At 41.7% G+C, this 24,426-nt stretch overlaps 1 protein-coding gene across 7 annotated transcripts in view; it reads right to left on the bottom strand.

Annotated features, from left to right (window-relative positions):
- EHBP1 (EH domain binding protein 1) overlaps positions 1-24,426 on the bottom strand; it is a 473,001-nt gene that overhangs the window by 191,172 nt on the left and 257,403 nt on the right. For all 7 annotated transcript variants that reach the window (XM_069768694.1, XM_069768687.1, XM_069768690.1 and 4 more), the window contains 2 exons: positions 21,424-22,308; positions 17,645-17,788 (listed from right to left, as the gene is read on the bottom strand). In XM_069768694.1, the coding sequence (XP_069624795.1) occupies positions 17,645-17,788; positions 21,424-22,308 (1,029 nt within the window). The remainder of the gene's footprint in view (positions 1-17,644; positions 17,789-21,423; positions 22,309-24,426) is intronic.

The following is a 24,426-nucleotide window of genomic DNA, read 5'->3' as shown; positions in this document are numbered from 1 at the left end:
ATCACCTGGCTTTTCCTAACGATTCTAGTGAACAAGTCATAACCCTAACAGGCTAATTAAGACTTGAAAACTTGGTCAAAGTTATCTGAGCACACAAATCTCCAAGGGTGCCCAAAATTTACATCAGCCCATTTTTCTTTTTGTAATATTTAAAATATATATAAAAAAAAACTTACTATATATATTGTATATATATATATATCTAAAATACAACAAAATATGTAATTTTTAGAGATCATTTCATCTTCAACTTGCTTAACTGTTCACAATAACAGTAATTTTGACCAGGGGTGTCCAAACTTTTACATGACACTTTATATAAATTCACTATAGTGAAATAACTTTAATCCAGGATGGATAATCAGATAATCTAACCTACTGGATGCCATATGACAGGAATTTAATTACATATCACAAATGAGCAAAATGAGTGACAGGACTCTGGTCCAGTGGCCATAGTTGTAGTCCATGGCTGCCGAAACTCCTAACTGCCAGCATCCCCGTCACCTCGTTTGATTAGTAGGTCAGGCACAAAGACAATACATATGGTGGCTCAGTGGATAGCACTGCAGCCTTGCAGCGCTTGAGTCCTGGGTTCTAATCCCACCTTGGACAACATCTGGACAACATCTGCAAGGAGTTTGTATGTTCTCCCTGAATTTGTGTGGGTTTACTTGCGGTACTCCGGTTTCCTCCCACATTCAAAAAGACATACTGATAGGGAATTTAGATTGTGAGCCCCATCGGGGACAGTGATGATAATGTGTGCAAACTATAAAGTGCTGTGGAATATGTTAACGCTATATACAGATTATTATTATTAATAATACATGCATCACGCCACAACAATGACATTGTTCCAAGCCTATTAATCAGAAGAAGCTCCGGGAATGCCAGAAAGTAGGAGGAGCTAGGCAGAGCTCTGATCCGGCAGCCATAGGTCACCAACACGGCTTCCGGACCAGGGTCCTGCAAATCTCGACTATTACATATTCATCCAACCTTTCAGCCTTAAATGCAGCATTTTCTCTATTCTATGAAAGTTAGCTGATGGCCAAACAATCATTTGGCTAACAGTTTCTCTCTTGAGTCCACCATACACATGCACACTCTGCTCGGCTGAGCGTACATATGTGTTCAACTAGAAGAGTGGAATAAGCTGCTGCCACACACCTCTAGTAACTGCTTGTCTCCTGAGATGTAATTCAATATACCATAGTATATACACCCGCCATCATCTGATATGGCTGAATTTAATCTACTGTGTATGGTGGCTCAAAAGATGATAGACAAGAAATGATAATACAAAATATATATATATATATATATATATATATATATATATATATATATATATATATATATATAAAACTAAGAATATTAAAGCGGAAATAGTAAAAATCACTTCATCTATCAGATCAAAATTCATAACATTTCATAATTTTGTTACTGTTCTTCAAATTTTTGGATCTATTTAAAACTGAACATTCAATATTACAGTAATTATCATCATAAAGATTTAAAGGGTTATTCCCAAAATAAGTTATCTTCTATGCATATTTTAGGGGATAACTTGCTGATCATTGGGGGTCCTACCAATAAGACCCCTAGTAATCCTGAGATTGGGACTCTGCAGTACCATCCTCAATAGAGGGAAAGTGCATGTGCTTGGTCAACACTCAGTTTATTGTCTGGCATTGCTGGAGAAAGTGGTGTACAGCGCTCGGCAATTTTGGGCAGTCCCCAAAACAATGAATGGAGTGAAGGTCTAGCTAGAGCACCTCCGCTGCATTCAGAGTCGCATTATTTGGGCTCCAAAGCTCTGATCTTGGAATCACAAGGGGTCCCATAACGTGCTTTATTGGATATAACCCTAAAGGTACCTTCACACATAACGATATTGTTAACGATATCGTTGCTATTTGTGACGTAGCAACGATATCGTTAATGAAATCGTTATGTGTGACAGCGACCAACGATCAGGCCCCCGCTGGGAGATCGTTGGTCGCTGAATAAAGTCCAGAACTTTATTTCGTCGCTGGACTCCTGCTGACATCGCTGGATCGGCGTGTGTGACACCGATCCAGCGATGTCTTCACTGGTAACCAGGGTAAACATCGGGTAACTAAGCGCAGGGCCGCGCTTAGTAACCCGATGTTTACCCTGGTTACCATGCTAAAAGTAAAAAAAAACAAACACTACATACTTACCTACCGCTGTCTGTCCTCCAGCGCTGTGCTCTGCACTCCTCTTGTACTGTCTGTGAGCCGGAAAGCAGAGCGGTGACGTCACCGCTCTGCTTTCCGGCTCACAGACAGTACAGGAGGAGAGCAGAGAAGCAGAGCGCAGCGCTGGAGGACAGACAGCGGTAGGTAAGTATCTAGTGTTTGTTTTTTTAACTTTTAGGATGGTAACCAGGGTAAACATCGGGTTACTAAGCGCGGCCCTGCGCTTAGTTACCCGATGTTTACCCTGGTTACCGGCATCGTTGGTCGCTGGAGAGCGGTCTGTGTGACAGCTCTCCAGCGACGCTGCAGCGATCCGGATCGTTGTCGGTATCGCTGCAGCGTCGCTAAGTGTGACGGTACCTTAAGACACTGATCTCCAACCTGCTACTTTCCAGCTGCTGCAAAATTACAACTTCCAGAAAAACACAGACTATTAGGAGTCCAACTGTTTTGTGGCTGAAAGAAGAGCAATACATTGAAGGGCAGGCACAGTATAATAATGGGATCCAACAGATGTAAGATAGGCTGAGGAATTAATATTTTACAGTTAATTATAAAATTAATGAGGGGTTCCTGACTAAGATGTACGAGCCGTATGTATAAAAATCCATGCTGATGTATTGTAGACCTATGTTTGTTCTGGTCATGGAGCCTATAAGGAAGAGTTGGGATACTTTGGTCAGTGAGACCAATGTCCTATTGTACAGCATCAGCTCACACCCTACAGGACGGCTAAGGAAACAGAAATTCTGCGGCTCTGAGGTCTATCTGCTTCGGAAATGCCATTATGAAAACTAAATCAGCGTGAATTCCCTGGGGATGATGATCTTACAAGGTCATCTAGGAGGTTATCAGAGGGGCACCAAGAGAAAGCTAACAAAGCAGGCTTGATCGCACCTGGCCTGTCACGTTGTATTTCCTTCAACACTACTCATAAGATTGTTCTGAGCATAGAAACGCCAGGAAAAAGGTACTGCTATCATTACTATCAGAAAGAGGTGGTTGCCAGGTATCTCTGTAACCCAAATTACCACATCTAGCCATCTTATATCTATCTATCTATCTATCTATCTATCTATCTATCTATCTCATATCTATCTCATATCTATCTATCTATCTCATATCTATCTATCTATCTCATATCTATCTCATATCTATCTCTCATATCTATCTATCTCATATCTATCTATCTATCTCATATCTATCTCATATCTATCTATCTCATATCTATCTATCTCATATCTATCTATCTCATATCTATCTATCTATCTCATATCTATCTATCTATTATATATTATCTATCAGCTATCTATCTATCTATTTATCTCATATCTATCTATCTATCTCATATCTATCTATCTATCTATCTATCTCAAATCTATCTCTCATATCTATCTATCTATCTCACATCTATCTATCTATTTATCTCATATCTATCTATCTATCTCATATCTATCTCATATCTATCTATCTATCTATCTATCTATCTATCTCTATCTATCTCTATCTATCTCTTTATCTATCTCATATCTATCTCATATCTATCTATCTATCTCATATCTATCTATCTATCTCATATCTATCTATCTCATATCTATCTATCTATCTCATATCTATCTCATATCTATCTATCTATCTATCTATCTCATATCTATCTATCTATCTATCTATCTCATATCTATCTATCTATCTATCTCATATCTATCTATCTATCTCTATCTATCTCATATCTATCTATCTATCCCATATCTATTTATCTATCTATCTATCCATATCTAGATCAGTCCTAGGCCCCCTCCTCTTCTCTTTGTATACTGCCCCTATTGGACAAACAATCAGTAGATTTGGTTTCCAGTACCATCTCTATGCTGATGATACCCACTTATACACCTCTTCTCCTGATATCATGCCTGCCTTTTTAGTAAACACCAGTGATTGTCTTACCGCTGTCTCTAACATCATGTCCTCCTTCTATCTGAAACTGAACCTGTCAAAAACTGAACTCCTCGTGTTCTCTCCCTCTACTAACCTACCTTTGCCTGACATTGCCATCTCCGTGTGCGGTTCCACCATTACTCCAAAGTAACATGCCCGCTGCCGTGGGGTCATACTTGATTCTGAGCTTTCATTCACACCCCACATCCGATCACTGGCTCGCTCTTCTTATCTGCATCTCAAAAAACATTTCTAGAATTCGCCCTGTTCTTACTTTCGACTCTGCAAAAACTCTTAATGTTTCACTTATTCATTCTCGTCTGGACTATTGTAACTCTCTACTAATCGGCCTCCCTCTTACCAAACTCTCCCCGCTCCAATCTGTCCTGAATGCTGCTGCCAGGATCATATTCCTCACCAATCGTTATACCGATGCCTCTACCTTGTGCCAGTCATTACACTGGTTACCCATCCACTCCAGAATCCAGTACAAAACTACTACCCTCATCCACAAAGCGCTCCATGGCTCAGCACCACCCTACATCTCCTCTCTGGTCTCAGTCTACCACCCTACCCATGCTCTCCGCTCCGCTAATGACCTCAGGTTAGCATCCTCAATAATCAGAACCTCCCACTCCCGTCTCCAAGACTTTACACGTGCTGCGCCGATTCTTTAGAATGCACTACCTAGGTTAATACGATTAATCCCCACGGTTTTAAGCATGCCTTAAAAACTCATTTGTTCAGATTGGCCTACTGCCTCAACGTATTAACCTAACTATCCCTGTGTGGCCCATTCAAAAAAAAAAACAAATAAAAACAAAACATAATTGGGTTCCTCGCATCATGCTCTCATACACTTTATTCAGTTAATAGCCCTCTGTGTCTATACTGCTACATACTAGGAGCGATCCAAAAGTAATGATAATCGGTTATTTCTATTGCACACGGAAATTAAAATAAAATGTTTTCTTCTCTCTTAGGTACCCACTAGTCCAGGAAAAAAAAATCACTTAAATAGACCACGATTCCCAGGAGCTACATTCATTTGAATATGAACTGCCGAGGTGTGAACATCAAAATGGAAAAAAACGAGCTCAGAGCTGTCATCAAATATCTCTGCTTGGAAAAAATGACTACCAAAGACATACACAGCGACATGGTGGAAACATTGGGGGACTCTTCTCCTCCATATTCCACAGTTGCACGCTGGACCAAGGAATTTAAGCTGGGAAGAACATCGACGGAAGATGAACATCGTGAAGGACGCCCATCCACGTCCCTCAATGAAGAAAACGTGAAAAAAGTTGAAGAAGTTGTATTGGCAGATCGAAGAGTGACTATCAGGCATGTAGCTGAGGTCACAGGGATCTCATATGGCAGTATTCAAAGAATCCTTGCAAAAGAATTGCATATGAGAAAGGTCTCCGCGCGTTGGGTGCCAAAAATGTTAACCGACGAGCAAAAGAAGAAACGAGATGACATTTCAATAGCAAATCTCGAAAAGTTCCAAGCAGACAAGGAAAAATTTTTGTCACGTTTTTCGACCATCAACGAGACCTGGATCCACCACTTTGATCCCGAAACTAAACAATCATCGATGACATGGAAACGAGCCGACGAACTGACGCCGAAGAAATTCAAAGTGTCAAGCTCAGCAGCTTTACATGAACACCTGAGCCTTACACTATGGCTGGTCCGACTAACTAAAGCAATTGTTACCATCCACCTCTCGTGTCTCCCCTTTTCCTCATAGTTTGTAAGCTTGTGAGCAGGGCCCTCACTCCTCTTGGTATCTATTTTGAACTGTGATCTCTGTTATGCTGTAATGTCTATTGTCTGTACAAGTCCCCTCTATAATTTGTAAAGCGCTGCGGAATATGTTGGCGCTATGATGTTCGTCCTTCATTTTCGAAGATAACCATGACTTCAGGGTTAGAAGAGAATTAATAGTTATGGGTCCGGAGGTGGCTGATGAGTCCAATCCGGGCCCTGAAGGTTCGCCCACATACTTGACATACGATATAAATAAATATATTGATATAAATAAAATTAATAATAATATCTATCTATCTATCCCATATCTATCTATCCCGTATCTATCTATCTCGTATCTATCTATCTATCCATCCCATATCAATCTATCTATCTATCCCATATCTATCTATCTATCTATCTCATATCTATCTATCCCATATCTATCTATCTATCCCATATCTATCTATCTATCCCATATCTATCTATCTATCCCATATCTATCTATCCCATATCTATCTATCCCATATCTATCTATCCCATATCTATCTATCTATCTATCTATCTATCTATCTATCTATCTATCTATCTATCCCATAACTATCTATCTAACAGCAAAAAAAGTAAGAGCAGCACAAAAAAGAAAAAAACAAAATTAGGGTGCAAGGCCCCTCAGGCATGTACCAAACCTTGTCATAGAAATCCAAAAATCAGAGGCAGCACACCATTGTAGATTAGGTTTTGGAGGTGTTCAAGTTTAACAGCCCATCATGCCATGATGGGCTGTTAAACTTGAACACCTTCAAAACCTAATCTACAATGGTGTGCTGCCTCTGATTTTTGGATTTCTATCTATCCATCCATCCATCCATCCATCCCATATCTATTGACTTCATAGGTGGTGGATGTGGAGACCATATAACTGCAGAGGCCAAACCTCCTCTTCTATCTACATCAGCACAAAACTGTGGCCCTACCTGCAGCTTCCTGGCATGCGTTTGCATCACCGAGCAGCTTTATGCAATCCTTTTTTTTTTTATTAAATAGATTTTTATTGAAAGCGAATATGAACAATACAATTTATGCATTTTCCAGTATATTACAAAATTTTTACATTTTCCAAACCCCCAACAATCCCAACAAAACCCAAACCTCCCCCTCCCCTGACAGCTCATACCCAGTTATACTTTGTTACCAGTATTGATGGCTCTTTGAGCCATTTGAATCACTTATGTCCGCTTGTTCTTTAGCACTCTCTTCCTTTCAGAGGCCCTCATCCTCCCATTTCCCATACCTACTATCCCAGCTCGAGCCACGGAGACCACATTTTATCAAACGTTTCTATTTTCCCACGTCTTTTGTATACCCCCTTTTCCAAATTGAGACCATGTTTAACATATTTCAGGAATTCACCCCTTGTAGGCGGCTCATCCTTGATCCAGTTCCTTGCTATTACCTTCCTTGCCATATATAATAGCCTAGCTATTGCTATCTTCCAGGTGTTATCCACTCTAATTTCCTCTACATGTCCCAGTATACACACTATCGGATCTCTCGGCACTCTGCATTTATACGCCCCTTCCACACGGCTCATTACCACCAACCAGAAAGCAACCAGTCTTGGACATGTCCACATCATGTGGTATATTCCTGCATTCTCAGTCTTACATCTCGGGCATTCAGAGTCCGCACGCAACCCCGCTCTGTGCAACACTTCCGGTGATTTATAGACTCTGTGCAAGATGTACAGCTGCGATAGTCTATACGGCTCGCTCAGTGACACTCGTGGAACCCACTCCAACACCGACTCCCAGGTTTCATCCTCCATTGGGCCTAAATCTCTTTCCCATTTCGCTCTCGCTTTTAGAGGGAAGTCTAGTAAATATGCATGTAGAAGGTCCTTATAAAGGGTGGTAATGACTCCCCTTGTGGACCCTTCCCCACATACGTATTCCAGAACTATGTCCTCCTGGATCTCAACACCACCGCCCTTGTTTTGCGCTTTAAAGGCATGTTTCATCTGAGCATATTGATACTCCCCAGTCGGTCTCAATCCAAACTCTCCCTGCAGCTGCGAAAAGGACTTTAATCCTTGTTGTTGAATTATCTGAGCCACCAAGTGGATTCCTTTGGCCTGCCACTCCGCCAGCACTCCAAGAGCCGCAAACTCAACCAAATTATTATTAAGCCATATCGGTGTAAATTTAGTCAGCCCCGTAACCCCCCGAATATGTCGCAGTCTGGTCCATAATTTATGTATCAAAAACATAGTTGGGTATAATTTCCCCAATACTCCCAAGGAGCCATCCTCCAGACACTGCGCCACCGGTCTTCGGTTTGTCACCCTCTCCATCAAGTGTTGTATCGCACTGGTAGACGCTCCCCGCGCCCAGCCCTTCAAATGCTGGCTCTGGGCTGCAAGAAAATATAACTCAGGATTGGGTAAAGCCAATCCTCCATCTTCCTTGGGTCGCTGAAGCGTCTCCAGGCGAATACGTGGGTACCGCCTCCCCCATATCAGGCTTCTAAAAAGAGCATTAATCTGCCGGAATTTCCCACGTGGAATCCAAACTGGCGCATTATGTAGGACGTAAAGTAATTTGGGCATCAGAACCATTTTAATGAGATTAACCCTACCCACCACCGATAGGTGTAATTTATTCCACGCATCCACTTTTGCTTTAAGGGCGCCCATGAGAGGAGTCAAATTCCTATACAAAAACTCTGTAACTGGCATCGAGATCCATATTCCCAGGTATTTGAAAAGGGATGCCACCTTAAGCCGCCCCTCTCCCAATGGCTCACTTCTGCTCTCCTCCACCCCATCCACCTCGAAGAGGACCGATTTATCCCAATTTATCCTCAATCCCGACAAGGCTCCAAATTTCCCAATGATCTCGATAGCCCCATTCAAGGCTTCATCCGGGTCCGCCAGGAACAGTAAAATGTCATCTGCATATAACGCGATCTTCTCCTCAACACTCCCATATCTGAACCCAGGAACCTCATCCGATTGTCGGATCTTAGCGGCCAGTGGCTCCACAGCTAAGGCAAACAGAAGGGGCGACAGTGGGCAACCCTGCCTCGTACCTCTGGCCAACTTTATAGGCTGAGAAAGTTCCCCATTCACTCTAATTCTAGCTGTTGGTAGTGAATATAACAGTTGAGTCCATGCCACAAATTGCGGACCAATACCCATACACTTCAACACCCGCCAGAGATATCCCCACTCCACACTGTCAAACGCCTTATGGGCATCCAAGGATGCAATAACCCTTCAGCCACAGTTGTCAGACTTCAGCTGTAGGTTCATATGCAGCCTCCGCAGATTAACCGCTGTAGACCTGTCAGGCATAAAACCAGACTGATCCGGATGTACAAGGCTAGCAATGACGCTGGACAAACGGGTAGCTAACACCTTGGCCAAGAGTTTGACATCGATGGTTAACAGAGAGATTGGTCGATACGACTCAGGCTTCCCCAGATCCTTATCCTCCTTCGGAATAACCACTATAATAGCCTCCCTCATAGATGCTGGGAGATACCCTTGGCATCCAGCCTCCTCCAGTACTAACTTTAATCTGGGAATCAGCACTTCCTCCAAACTTTTATAGATTTCGGCTGGTAACCCATCAACCCCAGGTGCCTTCCCATTAGCCATAGACTTCAGCGCCCGACTCAGTTCCTCCTCGGTGATAGGGGCATCGAGGCTCACCCCATCCTCCTCACTCAATTTCGGAAGACCCAGACTCTCAAGGAAAGTCTCCGTATCTCCGGCTGACTCATTGACCCTGGAGGAATATAAGTCCGCGTAAAAGTCCGCAAAGACCTTTATAATTTCAGGTGTTTCAGATACCCTGCTCCCCCCATCTGAAACCAACGAATGTACATACGAGGTACCACGCTGAGCCGCGGCTACCACCGATAGCATGTGTCCCACTGTTTCTCCCTCCTGAAAATAAGCCACCCTCTGAAACTCCCGCTTCCTTTCAGCTTTTCCCAGCAGAATCTTTTCCATACAATTTTGCGCTGTTCTCAACCTTTTCTCTGCCTCAGAAGTCCCCAGCACTACCATCTCGTCCTCTGCGGCTTTCAGCTCCTCCATCGCCACTCTCTCCGCCTCCCTTGTCCTCCTCTTACACCTACTAATGTCTCTAAATAGTAACCCTCTCAGGTACGCTTTCATTGCATCCCAAACAGTTAGAGCATCTGTACTCCCATCATTTAAAGCAAAGAATTCCGTCACCTCCTTCCCTATACCGTCCAAATCAATACTCTGTAACCAGTTAGGATGGATCTTCCATTCTCTCCCACTTGCGGTCCGTGTCCCCAACAACCTAACCTCCACCTCAATTGGACTGTGATCCGAAAGGGCCCTCGGCAGATAACGCACCTCTCCCACCATTGTGTCCAACAGGCGGTTACCCAGCGCCATATCAATTCTGGATAGCGTAGCATGAGCCGGCGAGTAGCACGAGTACCCTCTCTCCCCAACATGTCTAACTCTCCATAGATCAATCATGCCTATTTCACGCACATAGGTACCAAATGTTGTAGTGTGCCCCTCCGACCTGTTCTGGGTGTTCTTATTTTTATCCCAAAAGTCATCACAGATATTGTTCAAATCCCCAATAATTAAGAGTGGTAGTGGTTCCCATCGTTGCACCCTCTCCAACACCTCCCTGATCTTCTTACTTGAATATGGAGGTGGAATATACATTGCCGCCACACACAATCTCACTCCATACAATATACATTGTATCACCACATACTGACCCTCAGCATCCACACATACTTTCACCTCTTCATACTGCACTCCCACCGGCACCAACACTGACACACCTCTTGAGTACGTCGAAAAGGTAGAATGATACCCTTTCTGTATCCAACGTCTATTCAGTACATCCACTTTCTCCTGTATCAAGTGCGTCTCTAGCAAGCATATCATAGAAGCCCGCTGATCCTTCGCATACTGCAAGCTCGCAGCTCTCCTAGATTTATCCGCCAGACCTCTCACATTCCAACTCAAAATCTTAAAGCGGTCCCCTATTATGTGACTCATCATCTTTAGTTATGTCTTTACTTCCCGTTCTGAGCTGTCTAACTTCCCTCCCCACCCTTACCCCTACCCCCCCTCCCCCACACCCCCCAATACTATACATTCTGCCTCTTATCAAGAGTGGGGCACCATCACCCATTGCGAACACTCTTGTTAACGTAACCTTCTCCTTCCGCCTCCCGCTACCGTTTATAACAGAATTCGGCGCAATTCTTAGAAGAACAATATAATTCAACCTGTATTAAATTACAACTGCAAGAAACTAAATAAACTTTTAGTACGCTGCACACCCTTCCTCCCTCGTACTTCTCCGCCGCATCAGCACACCCAGTACATTCCCTGAATAATACCCAGCTCCACCCTCCAACCTTCACATTTCAATTACCAGTGTACTGTCAGTCCATCTCTTTTTCCCCTTTTTGAAAGAATTAAAATACCTCCCGACTAACCCACCCCACATTTTCAATCTCCTTTCCCTTTAAGCTTTTTAGCATTAAGATCTATCCACTGGGTAGCGTCCTCCGGCGTCTGGAAAAAATGAATCTTATCCAGCGCTACCACTCTCAGTCGTGCCGGAAACATCATGGAGTATTGCACTCCCAGTTCTCTCAGCCGTCTCTTGATACCCGTGAACATCATCCGTTGTTTCTGTACCAGGGCTGAATAGTCAGGGTAAATAGCAACTCTTTGACCTCCAATTGTCAGATCCGTCATGTCTCTAGCTTTCCTCAGGATAATGTCTCTGTCTCTGTAGTTTAGGATTTTGGCAAGCATGGTACGGGGATTTGCTCCAGGGACAGGTGGTTTCGGTGGGACCCTGTGGGCTCTTTCTACCGCAAATACTTTTGTCAGTGCTGCATCACCAAAGGTCTCAAGGAGCCAGCTTTCAATATACTCCGTGGGATTCCTCCCCTCAATTTTTTCAGGGACACCCACTATACGAATGTTATTTCTTCTGGACCTGTTCTCCAGATCCTCATTTTTTGCAGCCAGCTCCGATATTGCCTGAGTAAACTTCCTCTCCGCTTTCTGCAGCTGCACTATATGGTCTTCTGCCGTGCTCACTCTTTCCTCCACAGCCCCCACACGTTTGTCAATCTTCTGCAGGGCTGCATTTATCTGGGCTGTATCCCCCTTGACCTCCTGTAGCTGCTGGGTGAGGGATTGTTTGCATGATGATACCAGTGCAAAAACATCTCTAAGGGTGGGCTCTGCTCCTGACTCCTTATCTTCAGATCCCCCTACTACCACCGCCATGTCACCATCCCTGCTCCCCTGTTGTACCTCCTGCTCCTCTGCTGGGCTTTCCTCCTCTCCTTCTGTGTCTGTGTCTGCTCCGGCATCCTCCTCTGCTTTTCCTGTGTTCCCTGCGGCCTCCACTCTAGCAAACTGCTGGAGCTTTGCCGCCGCCGACATTCTCTTCTGGCATGCCGCGTTGTCCTTCTCCGCCTTCTCTCTGGCGTCGGCGCCATCTTGGCTGATCCCAGCCTCGCCGGCTCCTGCATCTCTTTGCCTCCTCCTGGTCATATTTGTTGACCTCGAGGCCGCCTCTATTCACCGCCGCACTCCCGGGACTTTCCTGCAGCCGGTAAGCGCCTTGAATCGCCGCTCAGCTGCGGCTTATAAGGATAAATTGAGCGTTAGCAGCGGGAGCGCTCTGTCACACGTCCGCTCACATGGACGTTCAGGCCACGCCCCCCCTTTATGCAATCCTTACATCACCAAGAACAATGCTAACTGTCAGATGTAGTGGTATAAAGCAAGACGACACTTGGCTATGGAGCAATGGAAACGTGTTTTTTGCAGTGAAGAATCACTCTTCCCTCCCTTGTCGTTAGATTAGCAGTGCATGGACTGGCCGCACATATTCTGACCTGAGCATGAAAGCTTCATAGAAATATATGGAACGGTCACGCTCGGGTCAGGAGATGTGCAATCAGTCCGTGCAATGTGAACCAACATCAGACTGATTATCAAGGACATCTGAAAGAGCCCTAAGGCATACAAGACATTTTGGTCCATTGTTTGCTTCAAACTTTGCGAGAACAGTTTGGAGAAGGCCCTTTTCTGTTTCAATGGCTGTGCCCCAATGCACAAAGCAAAATCCATAAAGACACGGATGGGGGAGTTTGGAGTGGAGGAAAATGACCGGCTGCACAGATCCCTCACCTCAACCCCCTCAATGAACTAGAATGGAGATTGTGAGCCAATCCCTATCCTCCGACATCAGTGTCTGACCTCAGGAACACTCTTTTGGGCGAATGGGCAAAAATTCCAACAGATGCACAACAACATCTTGTAGAAAACCTTCTTAGAAAAGAGGAAGTTGTCATAGTTGCAAAATGGGGACTCACGTCATATTCAAGCCTACAGATTTACAGTGAAAAGTCAAAAGCTCCTCTAGCAGGTGTAATGTGGAGGTCCCCCATAAAGTGTATCTCACAACTATAATGAGAAACAAAAGGACAAGCAAAATTTGAATGCAAGCCATGAGACATGCAGCCACGGTGACTCGAACATAGTATTAGAGGAGATAGTCTGTTAGCACCCGAGCATGCTCAGATAACACTATCAGAGCACGTTCACTCAACACTAATAGCTAAGTATATCTCATATCTATCTTCTTCATAGCTATCTACCTAGAGTACCAGTTTAAAGTTTGGACACGCCTGTTCATGCATTGGTTTTCCTCGTTCTTATTGGAATGTGCACATTGTAAATTCCAACTGAAGGCAGCAAACCCATGATAGGAAAGAAATGGAAACAAGGAATAAAGAAATATGTGTGAAACCAGAATGTCTTCAACCTTAGTTTCCGCAAAATGATCCTTCTTTTACTCTGATGACAGCTTTGTACCCCCACTGGCACTCTCTCCAATAGCTTCCTATGGTAGTCATCTGAAATGGCTGCCAACAGTCCTGACAGAGTTCCCAGAGGTGCTAGGGCACTTGTCGGCTGCTTTGCTTCCACTGTGTGGTCACAATCATCCCAATTGAGGACAGGTTATTGTGGAGGCTGTGTCATCTGATGTAGCCTCCTTCCATCTCCCTCTGTCACATACCCCTTACAGAGCCTCAAGATGTGTTTTGGTTTATTGTTCTGCTGTAACATAAATGAAAGTTCCATTAAGTGCAAACCAGATCGGGTGGCATGAGGTTGAAGAATGCTGAGGTAGATATGATGAGTAAGTGCGCCTCGACTAATTTATTTCAAACACCTAAACTGACAATCCATGCAATAAGGCTTATATGCTTTAAACAACAAATATACCAATAAGGAAAAAAAAATGCAAACTATTAAAATCATACTCAGATCTTTATTAACCCTTTCACCTCTGTGCTGGTTTTCACCTTCATAACCAGATCAAATTTTACAATTCTGACCACTGTCACTTTATGATGTAATAACTCTGGAACACTTCAATGCATCCCATTGCTTGTGAGAACGTTTTTTCAAGACATATTGTTCTTCATGGTAGTTGTAAAATTTCTTCGATATGACTTGTGTTTATTTGTGCAAAACCCCGGAAATTTTGAAAATGTTTCAATTTTCTAACTTTTAAATTTTTATGCCCTTAAATCAGAGAGATATGTCACACAAAATAGTTACCATAATAAATAACATTTCCCGCATGTCTACTTTACATCAGCACACAATTTTTTAAACATTTTTTTTTGTTAAGAAGTTATAAAGGCTAAAAGTTGACCAGCGATTTCTCATTTTTCAAACAAAATTTACAAAACCATTTTTTTAGGGACTGCATTACATTTTAAGTTACTTTGAGGGGTCTGTACGACAGAAAATACCCTAAAAACTGCCCCCATCAAAAGGGTTCAAGAACTCTATTAACCATTCAGGTGCTTCACAAGAATTAATGGAATGTCGAAGGAAAAAAAATGAACATTTCACTTTGTTTTACAAAATTTTACTTTAGACCCAATTTTTTTTTATTTTTACAAGGGTAACGAGAGAAAATGGACCCCCAAATTTGTTGTGCAATTTCTGCTAAGCATGCAGATACCCCATATGAGGGGGGGAAACCTCTATTTAGGCACATGGCAGAGCTTGGAAGGGAAGGAGCTTAATTTGAGTTTTTAAATGTAAAATTTGCTGGAATTATCAGTGAATGCCATGTCGTGTTTGCAGAGTCCCTGATGTGCCTAAACAGTGGAAACTTCCCACAATTGACATCTTTTTGGAAACTAAACCCATCAGAGAACTTGTCTAGATGTGTGGCAAGCACCTTGAACCCACAGCTGCTTCACAGAAGTTTATAAACGTTGAGCAGTGAAAATAAAGAAATCACATTTTTCCCACAAAAATTTCATTTTAGCCTAAGATTTAGCATTTTCACAACGGTAATAGCAGAAAATGGACCCCAAAATTTGTTGTGCAATTTCTCATGCGTTCACAGGTACCCCATGGACAAAAACTACTGTTTGGGTGCACAACAGGGCTCAAAAAGGCAGGAGTGATGTTTCGGAACACAAACTTTGATGGAATGGTCTGTGGGTGTCATAACCCCACAAGGATTTTATCTAGATGTGTAGCGAGCACCTTGAACATACAAGTGCTTCACTGAATTTTACGTTGCTCTGTGAAAATTAAAAAAATATATATTATTCCCACAAAAATGTTGTTTTAGCCCATTTTTTTAAAATTTTCACAAATATAGGAGAAAATGGAACCCATAATTTGTTGTGCGATTTCTACTGAGTACATCGATACCCCATATGTGGTCGAAAACTACTTTTGAGGCACAGTGTAAAGCTCCGAAGGGTAGAAGCGCCATTTTGGAGTTTAGATTTTGCTGGACTAGTTTGAGGGTGCCATGTCAAATTGGCAGAGCCCCTGAGGTGCCAGAACAACAGAGTCCCCCCATAAGAGACCCCATTGACACTCCACTACAGGTAGACCACAAAATTTTATACCATTGGCAGTGAAGTAAAAAATAATTACATTTTTACAACCAAAATTTTGTTTTAGCCTAAAATTTTACATTATCACACTGAGAAAATGGGCCAAAACATTTATCCCACAATATTATTCTTTTACTGTTACCCACATTTGTATATACGCTTTTGCTTATATGTAATTTATCAAGAAATTTACTACAGTTTAACGTTTTCTTGTTGATGTCCCTCTATTTTCATTTATTAACGTCGTTTATTTATATGTTTTTTAATATAGTCTTTTTGTATATATTAATAAAGATCCGAGTAGGATTTTAATGGCTTGCATTTTTTTCCTTATTGGCATATTTGGAATAAATTAAGTGTCACCAGCAAAGCAACCTCAGACCATCAAACTTCCCCCTTCCATGCTTCACAGTGGGAACCATGACATTTTCTGCATCTCACAAAGAGAGTGGTTGATACCAAAAATTTTGACTCATCAGACCACAGTACAGATTCCCACTGATATAATTTCTAGTCCTTGGGTTACTTGGCTGACACAAACTCTTTTTGTTTGTAGTCTTCAATAGTAGCTGATTTGCAGCTATTCAATGATAAATTGCCTGCTTCTCGCAGTCTCCTCTGGATAGTTGATGTTGAGATGTGTTTGCTACTTGGTGTCTGCACATCCTTTATAAGGTCTGTTATTTGAGGGAGGTTGTCAATTTGCATTTTCTCTGGCTCTTAACTGTGATGAACTTATCCTCTGCAGCAAAGGTAATTATTAGACTTCCATTCCTAGGGAGATCCTAATGAGAGCAAATTTCATCATAGTTTTTGATGATTGTCATGACTATGCTTGATAGATACATTCAAGGTCCTAGCAATTTTTCAGATTGACTGATCATCATGTCCAAAAGTAATGATGAACTGTCATTTAGGGTTACTTAGTTGAGTGGTTCTTGGCATAGTCTGGTTTAGTACAGTTGTTGAAATGGGGATCAGCACTGTGTGGAACTGTGCACAAACACTGCATTTGAAAAATACGCCAAATGTCCTAAACATTTTTTGAAAAGCAGTGATTCCATTAATGAACTCTTGGGGAGACATACCTGATGACTATGCTTGAGAGAATGCCAAGGTGATATAAAGTAGTTATCAGAGAAAAAAATGGGGTACTTTGAGAAATGTAAAGTTTAACACATATTATGGTTTGTTTCACACATGTTTCTTTATGTAGTTTTCCATAGGAAATCATAATGTGTGTGATGGGGACACTGTGGGGACATGATACTGTCTTGTGTACACTGTGGGGACATTATGCTGTGTTGGGAGCTCCATGGAGACGTCATACTGTATTGGGGACCCTGTGGGGATATCATACTGTGTTTGAGACATTGTACTATGTTGGGACATTATACTGGGTTTGGGACACTGTGGGACATGATACTTTATTGGCATTGTAGGAACATGATGCTTTTTTAAGCTTGCAAGCAGCAGGTCCCTCACTCCTTTTTGTATCTGTTGAGTTATGTGTTACTCTGTAATGTCCTTATTGTCTGTACAAGTCCCCTCTCTATTGTAAAGTGCTGTGGAATATGTTGGCGCTATAGAAAGAAAAAGTTAATTTATTTAGGAATTTCCACTAATGATGCATGCCTTTATATGTGATCTCTGGGACTCTCACTCTGGGAAAGCACTGCGGCACCTTCAATAATATTTCAAACACAGTAGTGCACCTTGGAAAAGCAGCGCAGCGGAAGGAGACTTACATCACTTATCTGCTTAGCACGGGTAGTGGCTGCAGCGGGTGGTCTCGGCTTGTGTCCTGCTTTCAGTGCCGCATCCCTTCTCGCCTGCTCCAGCAATAACCGGGCTCGCTCTTTCAATTCCTCTTGACGAGATAACATTCGTTGCTATAAGACACAAATAGAAAAACGAGGATCACAAGGGAACAAATATATTGCAGTACTGGAGTTGTCACCTGTTTGAAGTAATCCTTTTAAAATCCCTCTTAGCCCCTTTAAATAAAGTTATCGTCATTATTCAAGTTCTTACTGCACATCTAGGAACTTCCGAAAACTTGTGTAACTTTTAAAATAATTATTTAAAAGGCAAATCCACGTAAAAGTGATGATCTGACATCAAACTCACAAATCAGTAAATAGCATTAGTGTATCTCCTAAAGAGGGTATGTCCCCAATCTTCACTATATAAAATTGCCTAGATTAAAAACATCTGAAATATGATTTGGCCGTTGTACTTACTGTAAAAATCAATGTCAGAATAGCTGTGTAATTGCTGCTAACAGACAGCAATTGTCAGTGGCTAAATAGTAAACAATTACGTATTCATGAGATTTTTAAGTTTCACTAATATACTGTAAGGGTATGTGCCCACGATCAGGAACTGCTGCGTTTTGACATTGCGTATTTATGCGGCGTCAAACCCGCAGTGACCAGATGTTACAGCATAGTGGATGGGATTTCAGGGAATCCTATGTCCCCTATACGTCCACAGACGCCAGCACCCGAGGAGACGGACATGTGGCGCGTCTTTCCAGACAGTAGTATGTCAATTTCTAGTCTCCGCAAGAGAAATTACATCAATAGAAATGTATTGGATGTGGTACATGCGCACGGTTCAGTGAACACATGCGGATTCACCTGCGAACAATGGAAGGAAACTCTTTGGATGCTGTGAATCCAGATCATGAGCACTCAGCCTAAAAGGTGCTGAATGCATTGCTTGTTACCAGTAAGGGTATAAGAGAACATATTTCACCCCTTTATAATTGCAGGGTACCAGCATGAATGATCCACTTTAGATTGCGGCTCCAAAGTGTCATTCCATAGATCCACGCTAGCCCCATCTCAAAACACCCGAAATGTCAACTCAGCCAATAATTGACCACAGTGAAGGAAAATCTAAGTCAGCGACTGGATGTGAAGCGTGAGGGATCGCTGAACTTATTGCCCCTTTTTACTTAATTTATTTAACAAGTCTGAGCACTCTTAAGAATTATTTTATCTGCTGTGCAACCCCATTTAACATCACTTTACCCACTGGCTGTTCCTTCATCCCTTCTTTGCAAATCTAGCTATATTTTTGAGCAGGCTCATTGGCTTCAGTTGCTTCTCATGGCCCATGTTAAAGTGACACGTGCTGCCTGTATTTTACCTACATCCTGAGAATGAAATACTGTCCCTCTTACAAGTTCAGCAAATTAGTAAATTAATAGGCTAATTACCAAATTGTAATTTGAAAGAAAAGACTCAAAGTGCCAGAAATAAGTCATGCTCCCTGCTACTGCGCTGCCATTAATCTGTGACTAGACATAATGACTCGGGAGAGATTTACAATCCAATAATCTATGTGAAGTGATTTACAACCTGAAAGGAACCAAATGTGACACGTGTGCAGCAAAGCACATAAGGACGGTCCCAGCCCTCTAATTTGTGATCTGTATAAACAAAATGTGTCTTTGTTAATGTGCATAATGCGAGGTTATGTGATGAAATTAAGGAAGTGCTCCTGCTTGCTGATCCTCGGGTGGCAGACGTTCCTCCCTTGTTGTCTGCACTCAGAAGATTCCTTTACAACCCAAAAATACCCTATAACAATCGTAGCTGCACTCCCTCTGTTCGTATAGGACACACACTCCATGAAACAACGCCATTAACTTGTAACAGAAGTTCTGGGTAGATCATGATACACCGCATTTCCCCAGCAGAACCTCTATATTAGGAGATAGTAAGGGGTCCAAGTCAATTTTGGTTAGAAGGTTTTTAAAGAGGTGGACCCCCAAATGTGACTACCCAGCTGTAGATAATACTGAGCACTAGTGGTACCTGGGATGCCACAGCAAATACTAATATTTAGAGTCAAAGCTCTAAGTCTGGCAGTTTACACTTATGTGTGAATAGTACATTGATAAATTCTCTGGTTTTACATAAAGTTTAACCTCCAGAGATGAGCATAAAATGTACAGGACCCTGGGCCAGCATCCATATTGGGTCCTGTACACTGGACCCTGAATATTCGGTCCTGGACCCTGTATATTGGGTCCTGACCCACTAGGGTCCTAAGACAGTTATCGGTGCCTCTGATGTTTACTAGGCTCCCAAAATGTTATATATTGCATCGCGCACCAAGGTCATGATGTCACAGAAGCTTTGTAAACACCAGAAGGGTGACCAGGATGCTGGCCCTCGAGTGCCGGCCAAGGAAGTTCTCATGAACTTGGTCTGGTTGACACAAAGTACCGACTTGGATGCCGGACCTGGGTTCTGCAAACCTTTTTGCTCAACTCTACTCGCCTCTATAGTCCTGTAATTTTCTAAAAACTCAAACTTTATGTTCAAGTTTTCAAGAGATTAGTTTTCAGTCACCGATTGAGATCCTTATAAACTATATTTTGAGGCAACAACCTGGGGCATATCTAGTCTTGCTCACAGCTAAACACTGGGTATAGTTGTATCCAGTCTAGTCAATGATTAGTGAGATAAATACATGAGCAGCACACATTTCGATTAGGTTTCTTCAATGTTTCACACTGGCATCCAGACAGTGGAGTACAGGTTACAATGAAGTCTGAGAAGACTCGGTAGTAGATTCTGTCATTCTAACATGAGGAATAGTATAGCAAGCTGTGTTATTTTTCACGGTAAAATGACAGACGCTGTAACAGAACCTAACAGACCCCATCATAACCAATGGGATCTGTCAGTGCCGATGGACCCCTCTTAATTCCACTTTTTGTTCTTGAACAGAAAAATAGAATCCCTGATAGATCCTTTGCTCACTGAGCAGTACCTGGACCAGACTATGGTATCTACTTCTATCCATACAGTAGGATTAGCTAAGCACTGGTCTGGAGCCTCTGTACACAAACAATAGTGTTCGCATTCACTGATGGCAAACAGAACTTGAAAATGATGGGTGAATTGAAACTAAAAATATTAGAAAAATTTTTAATTTTTCACTTATTCACTGATTCAGTTTAATTTAATTGACGTAGAAATGGACAGCTTCTTTACCATGGACATTCTTCAAAATTGCTATTTCATGGGGAATACAAGTATTTAGTAATACAGAAATGTCAGTAAAGCTGACAAGTTCTATTTGATGAAGGAGCAAAGGCAAGAAGTTGTGTTTAACTAAAAAACGTTATGTAATTTCCATTATAGAACACAGAAACGGTCTTCGCACTAAACATGGAGGCAGTCCAATAGTAAAACTTCTCAGAATTCACCCTTCTAGTTACATGGAAGTAAGTATTTTTTTGTCAGTAAAATATTTAGCATTGCAAACAACTGTGACTCCACCTAGACAGACTCCCAAAAACCAGATCTGACAGATCATGATTTATTAGGTGGGGCAGTTTATGAATTTAATTAACCCCATTTTATATAACCATATCAAAACATTGTTCATTTGTACATTAATGACGAGGGCAAAGGAAAAAAGTAAAGCGTACAGCAACAAGACAAACACAACTTGTGCAAAACAAGAATATGGGCAAGAAACTGGAAGCAGTGTGGTCACCTACCTCGGGGGTTTTTCCAGTTTGATCAGAATGGTTTGAGGCCGTTTTTGCAGCATCCAGAAGAGCACTGATCCCAGTCTGTGGAATAGATGGGACTTTTAGGGAATTATCAACAACTTTCTCATATGAGTCTCCAATTAGGCCAGTAGATGAAACATTGGTAATTTTTACTTGGGTGCGAACTTCCAGCTCTTTACATTCTAGTTTGGAGGGTGGGCAATGCTTTGCTTGTTCCTGTAAACCGCAACCATGAGATTCTCCAGACCTGGAACTAGAAGGCGAGATTTCTTTACTATTGTCTGAGATACTAGATAAATCGCTAAGATCCGCAACGTCTGGTTTCAACAACTTCCTTTTAGCAGCAGTTGGTGGTGCTTGGGAATGACTTGTGTATGTGCCAACAAACATCGGTTTCTCAAGTTCATGAGTTTTAGTAGAGCCCTGGATTTCTAGTTGGCTTCTAGTCCTAGGTGTAGGAAAGTCACTTTCGTTGCTGACTTGTTTACTTACGTCTTGGGATTTGATATCATAGTTCCTAATAACATTATCACTAGTTACAGAGGAGTCAGTTTGAGACACCACATCTGGCACGGTGCCTGCTGCTTCTTGCTGCTCAGATGTTGGTTCATTGTTCAAATCACTAAGTTCAGCATAAAACTTCTCCTGGTCAATGGAGCTGTTTGTGTCCGTTTCATAATTGCCAACCAAGTATGTGCTTTTACTACTGTTTTCTTCAATCTGAACCACATTTAATTCTTGCCCGCAAAAATGTGCCCGAATTTGATACAGATAGGTCATAACAGTCAACTTGTCGGGGATTGCTAATAAAACCATATCGGATGGCTCCAGTAGACGAGAAATTCCTATACTGGCAAATCCATCATAAGCCTGAAAAATAATGTGAAAACAACACATTTAAAAAATTATACATGCTATGTGATTATTATTATAAGAAAAAACTAACAATATTTTGATGAACTTTGATTTGGATAATGGTGCAACCTAGCAATTTATATAAATTTTGATTAATACTCATCAACCACAGTTACAGTGAGTTTCTTTTTTACTCTCTCACAATTTTTCTACCTTGCCGCGGAGGTTCTCATGCTAGACATTTGCACTGGCGCCCCTGCTCACAGACGGCTTTTTCTAGTTTGTACTATAATACTCAAGTGTCTATTTCATGAACTAACAAATTGTTATAGGGACAACATCAAGTCATGGTGGGAGACCCAGTGTTTGGAAAACTACATAAAAAATAGAATTATCCCCCCTAGGTCTAAAATTGAGTATCTCACCAGCACAGAGCAAGAACCCCTGAACTGAAGTGACAAAAATAACTTATTGATAGTTCTAATAGGATTATGAATACTTCTGACTGAAGAAAAGATCACTTTTGAGAGGACAGGTGAAAAAAAAAACTATCTGATTCCATCGGTAACATCCTTAAATGTAATAGGGAACCTGATTCTGCAAGACATGCGTCCATCCCTCAAACCAACATATAAAGATTTCAAAGAGAAATCAAAGAAAGAAAACAAAAACAATTTAACAGAGATAATATAGATTTTAAAGAGAATTGTCTTTCATTTTTTAAGGGAAGATCAACCTTTGAATAGTGGTTAGAGTAACACAGATATTTCATCTTCAGATTCAGAGGTATTTGATAGCGATTCAGGGGGTACAGTGAGAACTGCTGAAAATAATAACTTCATCCGAAATCAGAGATCCCAGAGAGAGAAACGGGGAAAATCATAAAGAAGAAGATTCCCCTGTAGGAAAGCAAACATGTCTTTTGCAACACAAAATGGCACACCATCCTTGGGTGCATCCTCGACCTCCTCTTTTTTTTTTTTCTTCTATAGAGAGGAGAGGCCTAGGAGTTACCTACGATCAGTGGAAACGGACAGGCACTCCGCATTATTTCAACAAGTAGATAAGAACAGGATTATTATTATCCTTTATCTAATTGTGAACTATCTACCCTACATAAGTGCTTATCATTAGTGCCTACAAATAAGTTTAAAGTATTTGATTGGGTACAGGATATAAACCTGTTTTTAAGGAAACTGAAATGGAAGAGGTTTTTTCAAAACTCATGACAAAACAGAGTGTATGGCCCTAGGAATAGAAAAGGATGAATTTGAGAATGTGACACTGCTGACAGGCCTGAAGGACGAAAGTTCAAGGCCACTGGGCTATTGCCCATTTACAGATCTGAAGCCAAAGAGTATCAAAACGCCTCCATGTTCCAAAAATATCTACCATAGATATCTTCACCAAGCTTGATATGATTGACCTCAAGAAATTATGTACACAGATGAGGAGGAGTAGCATTAGATTCACTATCAGAGAATGATGAGTTGATATTCAAGACATTAGATTAATGTGGCAACTTCGTTATTATAGCTCATCTTATGTATGGAGAGATGTGACAAGATACTAACAGATGAACCAACTTATGGTATCTTACCTAGGGACCCTACCGATGCCTTCAATGTAGAACTACATTCTCTATTAAGTTTAGAGTCCAGAGTTGAAATTATCTCCAAAAATGAGAACGATTTCATATTTCAATGGACCCCACAATCCCAGTGTTCTATGCACTCCTCAAAATCCATAAGGGGTTGACCCCCTTAAGTGCTGACCCAAAGAACCTGGGAATAACTCCACCCAGAACTGTGGAATATATAGCGACATGGTAGACAGTTTGTAATGTCTCTACCCTTGTACATACGTGATATGTTAGACCAATTGTTGAAAATGGAAGAACTAGTAGTGGATGACAATGTACTGTTGGCCTCGACTGAGGCAAAAGCCTTTTTATACAGCAGTATTCCACACAAGGTCGGGATTCAAGCTACTGAATTTTATTTGAGATCTAGAGGAGTAGATCTAACCCCACTTAGTGAATTTGTTAGTAGACATCTGAGATTTATATTGGCACACAATTACCGGTATTTTGTTTTTGACAAAAAGTTTTACCACCAGCTAAGGGGAACAGGT

The sequence above is a fragment of the Ranitomeya imitator genome, chromosome 5 (genome assembly GCF_032444005.1).
Source record: "Ranitomeya imitator isolate aRanImi1 chromosome 5, aRanImi1.pri, whole genome shotgun sequence".
In the NCBI taxonomy this organism is placed as follows: domain Eukaryota; kingdom Metazoa; phylum Chordata; class Amphibia; order Anura; family Dendrobatidae; genus Ranitomeya; species Ranitomeya imitator.
Note: the sequence above shows the minus strand (reverse complement) of the source record. Positions and strands in the feature narration are given on the sequence as shown.